An 8,020-nucleotide genomic window follows, 5' to 3' on the forward strand; every position below is an offset into this window, starting at 1 on the left:
GCAGCGGCAGGAAAACAGAGAAAAAAGAAGGAAAGATTTAAGAGAATTTCCTCTAGTTTCCCACAAAGAGGCCATCAGCAACTCTGCAGCAGCAGCAGCAGCAAAGACAGCAGCAGCAGCAGCAGCAAGGCCAGCCGCAGCAGCAGCAGCAGCAGCGGAAGCAACTCGAGCAGCAGAAAACATGGGCCGGCTGAAGCTGGTTTGGACCGGATCTGCGCGCCGGCGTGTCCAGGTGAGGACCTTTGGGGTGTATGTACACCTCGACTCTATGTACACATGAAGTGTATTTACACCTCAAGTGTATGTACACCTCAACTCTATCTACACCTCAACTCTATTTACACCTCAAGGGTATGTACACCTCAAGTGCATGTACACCTGCAGTGTATGTACACCTGAAGTGTATGTACACCTCAACTCTATGTACACCTCAAGTGTTTGTACACCTGAAGTGTATGTACACCTCAACTCTGTTTACACTTCAAGTGTATGTACACCTCAACTCTATGTAATTTTCAAGTGTATGTACAGCTCAACTGTATGTACGCCTCAAGTGTGTTCACACCTGAAGTGTACGTACAGCTGGGGTGTACGTCCACGCGGGGTGTGCGTCCACGTGGGGTGTACGTACACTTGGGGCGCTGCAAGTGGGGTTGAACTGGAGCTCTTGAAGAGGCAGAAGCGGCAGTTGAGTTCTTCCGAGAGGAGGGAAGCAGCAGCTCGAAAGAAAGGCCTTCGAAGGGCCTTCAAAAGGCCTTTTGGATGGCCTTTCCGGCTTGCATGTGCAGGTGGCCGGCACCTTCTCGCAGCCCCCCTGGGCCGCGCGCATAGAGCTGCCTTACGAAGCTGCCAGCGGCTGCTACGCAGTCGAGCTGCTCTGCAGCCAGCAGCAGCTGCAGCAGCTGCAGCAGCAGCAGCTCCTCATCAAGTTCCTCGTCGACGGCCAGTGGAGGCTCGAACGCACGCTCCCCGTCCGCCAGGTGACCCACGGGCTAGGGTTTAGGGTTTAGGGTTTGGGCTTTAGGGTTTAGGGTTTACGGCTTGCGCGCGCTCAGGCTTCGAGAGAGGGGGGTTCGCAGGAAGGGGCCCTGCTGCTGCTGCTGCTGCTGCTGCTGCTGCGTAACAGCTGCCATGGCGGACATGCGCAGAGCTTTCTTGCCCTTTGCTGCAGCTGCTGCGGCTTGTGGTTGCTGTTGCTTCCATTGCAGATGCTGGTTTTCAATGCTGCTGCTGCTGCTGCTGTTGCTGTGTTTGCGCAGGACGCAACGGGAAACTGGAACAATGTGCTGGTGCCGCAGAGCGGGTCTGCAGCAGCAGCGGCAGCAGCAGCAGCAGCAGCAGCAGAAGGGAGTGCGTTTACGAGCAGCTTGGTGGCTGCTGCTTCCCGCGCCGCGACAAGCACAGCAGCGACAGCAGCAGCAGCAGCAGCAGGCATCAACAGCAGCAGCAGCAGCCTGGGTGCTTCTTCTTCCCCCGACTTGGGCTACGCAGAAGGCCTGGAGCTCAGGTGTACAGACACCTGCCGCAGAAGCAGCATTTGGTGGCCTTTATATGTCTCTAAGGACTTCAAACAAATCCAGAGCCTAGTGAGAGACACGAAGCAGCTTTTGCTGCTTTCGCCTTCCTTCCAAACCCTAGGGTTTAGGGTTTAGGGTTTAGGGTTTAGGGTTTAGGGTGTTTCGAGGGCACGGGTGTTGCTGCTGCGTCTTGAGTGGCTCTGCTGCTAAACTTCGAGGGAGGAAAACTGCAACTTGAGTTAAAAAAAGTAAATTTGATGATTTCTTTTGCTTCCACCTGCTGCAGCACGAGGGGCCCCTGCTGCGCTCGCACTCTTCGCTGCTGCCTTCTGCTGCTGCTGCAGCAGGAGCTTCTTTGCTGCGCGACTTGAAGCGGCTCGAAGCAATTTCTCTCTCTGTCTCCAGCTACCCCAGCTCCGTGCTTTCCCGTCTGCACGCTCCCGGGGTGCTGCTGGGCCTGGGCTCAGCAGCAGCAGCAGCAGCAGCAGCAGCAGCAGCAGGGGGCGAGGGGACGGCGGAGCCGCAGGAGCGCCTCCCCTCCCAGGCCGCGGGCGACAGCCCAGCGGCCGCGGCCTGCCCGCAGCCGCAGGCGCAGGCGCAGGCGCAGGCGCAGGCGCAGCAGCAGCAGCAGCAGCAGCAGCAGCAGCGTCTGTCGCTGCAGTGCGGGGTGTTTCTGCTGCCGCACCCGGAGAAGCAGCAAACTGGAGGGGCGGACGCCTTCTTCATAGCAGCAAAGGGGAAGGGCCAAATGGTGGCTGTGGGCGTTGCAGACGGCGTGGGCGAGTGGGACGCCTTCGACTTGAACCCCAGGCTGTTTGCCGAGGAGCTCATGAAGGGCTGCTGCGACGCAGCGAGCCACGCAGCAGCAGCAGCGCCCGCAGCAGCAGCAGCGCCCGCAGCAGCAGCAGCGCCCGCGCGCGAGCAGCACCGCGGCGCAGCCCGCCCCCCGCCCGCAGCAGCGCCCGCGCGCAGCGGCAGCCCGCGCCGCCCCGCAGCAGCAGCAGCAGCAGCAGCAGCAGCAGCAGCGGGCGTGGGCGCGCGGGCGCTGGAGATCCTGAAGCAGGGCTACGGGGAGACGCGGAGCTTCGGCAGCTCGACGGCGCTGGTGGCGCTGCACGAGGGCGGGCAGCAGCTGGGCGTGGCGAACGTGGGAGACAGCGCGCTGATGGTCTTGCGGAGACAGTTGGTGTACAGAATGACCTGCGTGTTCCGGACTGCGGAGCAGCAGCACGAGTTCAACTGTCCCTTCCAGCTGAGCCGGCTGCCGCAGCCGCGCGACTACGAGCTGCTGCGCTGCAGCGGCAAGCAGGCGCTGCTGCAGCTGCTGCAGCGCGCGGCGGCGGCTGCCGTCCCGCAGGACACGCCCGACGCCGCAGCAGTCGCCACCGTCGCTGTGCAGGAGGGGGACTTGCTGCTGCTCGGCACTGACGGGCTTTTCGACAACTTGTTTGACCACGAAATCTGCTCGATTGCTTCTTTCTTTTTGAGTCCCAAGGAGGCGCGCCTCCTCGGAGACCCTTCCCTCGCCACCTCCGCCACCGACGCGGCCCACGCCATTGGGGAGGCTGCTGCCCACAGGAGGTCCGCTGCTGCTCCTGCTGCTGCTCCTGCTGCTCCTGCTGCTGCTCCTGCTGCTCCTGCTGCTCCTGCGGGCGCGGGGGAAGCGCCAGAGAGGGGCATGGCTTCTCTCGGCCGGTGGGGCCGCGCTTTGCTGCTGCTGCTGCTGCTGCTGCTGCTTTTGTTTTGGTGGTTTTGCCGCGAAGTAGTGAGTTTGCGAACGGAATGAATTGCGAGGGACTTCTCCAATAACTGCAAGTTTGCTGCTGTGCTGCTGCAGCCGCTCCTCCACCGAACGAACTCCCTTCATGAAACACGCCCGACAGGAAGGGGCTTTCTTCACGGGGGGCAAAATGGACGACATCACAGTGGTGGCTTGCTGGGTCACTTCGGGAGAAGGTCTTCCTTCCAATTCCAAAGACATTTCCGGCTTCCAGGGAGCTGCTGCAGTCAGCCGCGACTGCTGAGCAGCAGCAGCAGCTGCTGCGCCGCAAAAACCGCAAAAAAAGCTCCGTCGGGACCCGGGGGGCCCCTGGGGGCCCCTGGGAGCCCCTGGGGCTGCCAGCTGTACGCACAGCTGCGCTTGCATGCACTCCGTGCACGAAAGGTCGTGCAAAAGAGATCAAGATGCCAGAGGCCTTCGGGAACCCCTCCTGGGGCCTCGGGAAGAGGGATCCTTGCGGGAAATAGGAGGGGAAAGCAGCTCGTTAACTGCTTTCCTGCGACTCGGGATCAGAGGGAATTCCGAATGCATCAAATTAAATAAAAGTCAACGAGCTGAAAGTCTTCGCCGAATAGAGCCGGGCTCGCGCTGTTCACGGCCTCGCCCGCCGCGGCTCATGAACGTGCAAAGTATGCACTTCTGCAAAAGCGATTTCTCTGTTTGCAGAAACAGAAACTCAACCAATTGGTCCTTCACTTGCGCTGAACAGGAGCATTTAGGGTTGCTTTCTCGTTTATTCCGGAGATCGCGCCTTAAATGGCCTTGTTTCGGCTTTTTTCCACAGCTTTCCACTTTGCAGCAGCAGGTAGACACGCGCAACTCTGAGGTGGACGTACACCCCAGATCTGTGCGCACGCCGTCGCCGCACAGACCGATCAGTTTTTTCTCGCTTTTGTTTTTATTGAACAATGTACACGTTTCCGTTATTTTCCGCTTGCCTATTTCTAATTTTCCGAAAGTGCAATGGGGCGGAAGAAGCAGGAGAGGCAGCAGATGCTGACTTTCCCGCTGCTTCCTTTTCCCCCTCCGCCGCCGCCGGCGAGCTGATCCAGCAGGCGCTGGAGGATTACGACGCGAAACTGATTAATTTTACGCGTTTTTTCGGTAATTTGAATTTAATAAAAGGGCGAAAGCGCCGCTAGAGCCGCAGAATCGAAAAGAGAAAGCGCCACTCCTTGCGTCCTTTTCAGAACAGTCCGACGCAGGCCGCCTCCTCGCAGACGTCGTTTATGATCTTTCCATTTACCCCGCAGTTGGGGTAATTCCAAACGGAACTTCTGGAGAGGTTTCTGGCCAAGTGCGACGTGGTAAACGAAAACTTCAAACTCAAGTTTTTCTGAAAAAGCGCGAAAGTGGCATTTCGCGCCAAGTTCGTTTTTCAAATTCAAATTCGAAAAAAACTGCATTTCTTTTTCGCGCTTTCTGCTGCTTTTCACTACTCCGATGAAGGGGCTTTTGTTTCATCTTTTTACTCCAATTTTTCCCATATCAAAATCCAATTTAATTCAAATTCCAAGAAGTCCATTTGCATGCACTGCTTCAGTCGTGATGCCTCTGGAGGGATTTTCAACGGCGTCTCCTCAGGCGAGTTTTTTGGACTTCAAATTGCAAATAAAAAGCCTCTTTTAATCGGATCAATGCAATTAATTGATTAATTAATTAAATTAATTGAATTAACTGAATTAGTTCAACTAGTTAATTCAATTTATTGAATTAATTGAATTGTTTTCACAGCAAGGCTCCACTTTCTTGACTGCTTTCGTTTCTCTGCTGTGTCTGTCATCGGCGGTGCCCTTTGCGTACTTTGGAGTGTATGGTCAGCTCGAAGAGTTTTGAATTTCCTTTTTGAATTTAAATTCATTTTAATTCTTTTAGGTCAGCGCGAATATTTGAACTCCACTTTTAAGTTTAAATTCATTTTAATTCCTCCAGGAGGCCTCAGGGACAATTCGAGCACTGCAGCAGCAACTCTAGCAGGTAAAAGGGACTAAAATGGTCCAAAAGAAGCTTTAAATGGATTTATTTAATTCGAAAAAGATTTAATTCAACTTCTCATTTTTCAAACTTCCAGCTTATTTCTCCTGCGCTATTTCTCTCTCCGCCCTCTACGGCCTCGCCCCCGAGCTGCTGCTGGCGCTGCTGGGCCTCGCAGCAGCAGGCGAGATATTAATTTTAATTATTAATTTTATTATTAATTTTGAATAATTTAATTAATTAAACATTAATTATTTCAGTTAGTTTAATCAATTAAATATTATTTATTGCATTTACTTCATTTAATTAGACCTTTAAATGACTGCTGGGCCTCGCAGCAGCAGGAGAGTTATTAATTTGAATTAGTAATTTTTAATTGATCGAATTAAATAAATATTATTTAATTAATTAAATATTATTTAATTAAATAAATATTATTTAATTTAAATAAATCTTTTCCTAATCGAAACACCCGCAGGAGCCGCCGCGTACTTCACCCTCAACGCCTCTTTCAAGCAGCAGGCCTTTTTCTCTTCTTTTATTGCTTCTCTGGTAAATAGATAAATAAATAAATAGATGAATACATAAAAATAAACAATGAACTATATATAATAACGTATGTATTTATTGTTCTATTTATTTATTTATTTATTTATTTGTGGGCGCTGGCAGCTGGCGAGCCATTTGGTCTTCGCGCTGTGGGCTGGCATTCCCTCTCCAGAAATAAGTCCCGCATTTAGCGGTGAGTTTAAAGAAATAAATAAATAAATTATTTATTTATTTATTTATTTATTTATTCATTTATTTTTAATTTATTTAAATCAATTAAGTTTAAAGTTCTCAACCTGCTTTTATAAAGTCATTTTTTTGCCGCCCCCGCGGCTTCGCAGGTCCCGCAGGGCTTATTTTCGACACTGGTACGCCCCAAACCCTAAACCCTAAACCCCAGACCCTAAACCCTAATCCCTAAACCCTACGCCCTAAACCCTCGTTTTTGAATGGGAAACCCTTCAAGGAGCCTTTGGGAGCATGTTTTATTTCCTGCGCGTCCTTTATTATTTGATGCTCTTCTTTTTGGGAGTTGTTTTTTATTTGTCTCTTCCGCCTTACATGAAAGAGGCGGAGCCGGTGACTACAGAGGAAAGAATGCGCGCCAGGTGCGTGCAAACCCTCGAGGGTTTAGGGTTTAGTGTTTAGGGTTTAGGGTTTGCGCGCAGAAGCTACGGGAACTACTTCATGGCCTTCGCCTTCGCCTGGGGAGTCGCCGGCGCCGTCTCTCAGGTCACATTCAGCGAATTAACTTCATTTTAAATTAAATTAAATTAAATTAAATTAAATTAAATTAAATTAAATTGATTGAATTTTATTTAACTTATATTTGTTGCAAATTCAATCACCCTCTTCTCAGACAATTTTCCTTTTCGGCGCCAGCTCCAGCCCCCTGGGTGAGCGAAGTTCCAATTCAAACAAACAGCTCTACAATGAAATAAAAAACAAAAAGATTTAAATTAAATTAAATTAAATTAAATATAAATAAAAAGAATTCGATTCCAAACAGATCGTCTGCAGATCCGCTTTCTTTCTTCTACATTCCCTGTCAGCTTCAGGGCAACAAATGGGAAACTTTTGTGTCGCTTGCGGGTGGGTGTTTTGGGGCCTCTTTGCAAATTGAATTGAAAAAGGATCAAAAGATTTATTTTAAAATAGTAAAGGAGTTTAATTTTAGTGTATTTAGTCTGGGCACTTCTGACTTTCGTCTTTGGGCGGATGCGCGAGCAGCAGGAAACTGGTGAGCGTCTAGGGTGTACGTACAGCTCGGGAGAATGACAGGTTTACTCTTTTTCATTTCTTCTTAAATTTCATTACAACTTTTCTGAACGAATTTCACGGATTTAAATTCGACATTTCGCAGACATCCGTCTGGAAGGCCACATGCTGCCTGCGGGCGCGCTGGAGCAGTGGAAGTTCGTGGGCTCAGAGGCTTGAAGGTTTGTTCTTTTAATTCCACTTTTCACTGAAATTTCACTTTTAAAATACTTTTAAACACTTTTAGATTCAAATGGATCAAATTTGCTGCTAAGTTGCCCAAGACACAGCCCGAGCAGCAGCAGCCTGAGCAGCGCAGCTGATCACAGCGGCTCACCCAGGGGAAGCAAAAGCTGCTTCCAAATAAGTTATTGTTTTACTTAATTTAAATGCAACAGGAGCAAGAAATTTCGAATTTCTTCCCACACAATCAGGAGAAATGCAGCAGCAGCAGCAGCAGCAGCAGCAGCAGCAGCAGCAGCAGGGGCGACCGGCGTGGCATGTCTGAAGCTCGAAAGAGAGCTTAAAGCCCCTGCGGTGTCTTTGAAGTTTTGCAGTTTTTGCTTTTTCAATTAACTGCAGCAGACAAAACAAATAAAGTAAAAACGATTTGAGACTTTGCTGCAGGGGCTGCTGCTTCCACTGGACCACAGCAGCAGCTGCTGCTGCTGCTGCTGCCGCTTCGGCTAGTCTTCGCTTGAGACAGAGAAGGCGCAGCAGCAGCAGCAGCAGCAGCAAACGACTCTTTCTTTGCTTCTCGAAACCCTAAGTGAACTGCAGGGTTCAGGTCTAGGGGAGTGCCTTCGGCTGCTGCCCAAACCCTAAACCCTAAACCCTAGCGCGTAAACCCTCAATTCTATCTCCCCACGATGCCTGTTCGGGCGAATCCCGGTTTCTAGAACCGCTCTAGGGCTTAGGGTTTAGGGTTTAGGGTTTAGGGTTT

The 8,020-nt window shown here is 51.1% G+C and overlaps 2 protein-coding genes across 2 annotated transcripts in view; both read left to right on the plus strand.

The window, feature by feature from the left end:
- ETH_00027305 (uncharacterized protein) overlaps window positions 1-3,541 on the plus strand; it is a gene marked incomplete at both ends in the record, with an annotated part of 4,945 nt that extends 1,404 nt beyond the window's left edge. The window contains 5 exons of the mRNA XM_013372800.1: window positions 1-249; window positions 789-980; window positions 1,260-1,586; window positions 1,804-3,098; window positions 3,355-3,541. Coding sequence (XP_013228254.1) covers window positions 1-249; window positions 789-980; window positions 1,260-1,586; window positions 1,804-3,098; window positions 3,355-3,541 — 2,250 coding nt within the window. The remainder of the gene's footprint in view (window positions 250-788; window positions 981-1,259; window positions 1,587-1,803; window positions 3,099-3,354) is intronic.
- A 2,792-nt stretch (window positions 3,542-6,333) lies between these two features.
- ETH_00027310 (uncharacterized protein) overlaps window positions 6,334-8,020 on the plus strand; it is a gene marked incomplete at both ends in the record, with an annotated part of 6,808 nt that continues 5,121 nt past the window's right edge. The window contains 2 exons of the mRNA XM_013372801.1: window positions 6,334-6,428; window positions 6,489-6,552. Coding sequence (XP_013228255.1) covers window positions 6,334-6,428; window positions 6,489-6,552 — 159 coding nt within the window. The remainder of the gene's footprint in view (window positions 6,429-6,488; window positions 6,553-8,020) is intronic.

The sequence above is a fragment of the Eimeria tenella genome, genomic scaffold (assembly GCF_000499545.2).
Source record: "Eimeria tenella Houghton genomic scaffold, Eth_scaff108, whole genome shotgun sequence".
Lineage (NCBI taxonomy): Eukaryota > Apicomplexa > Conoidasida > Eucoccidiorida > Eimeriidae > Eimeria > Eimeria tenella.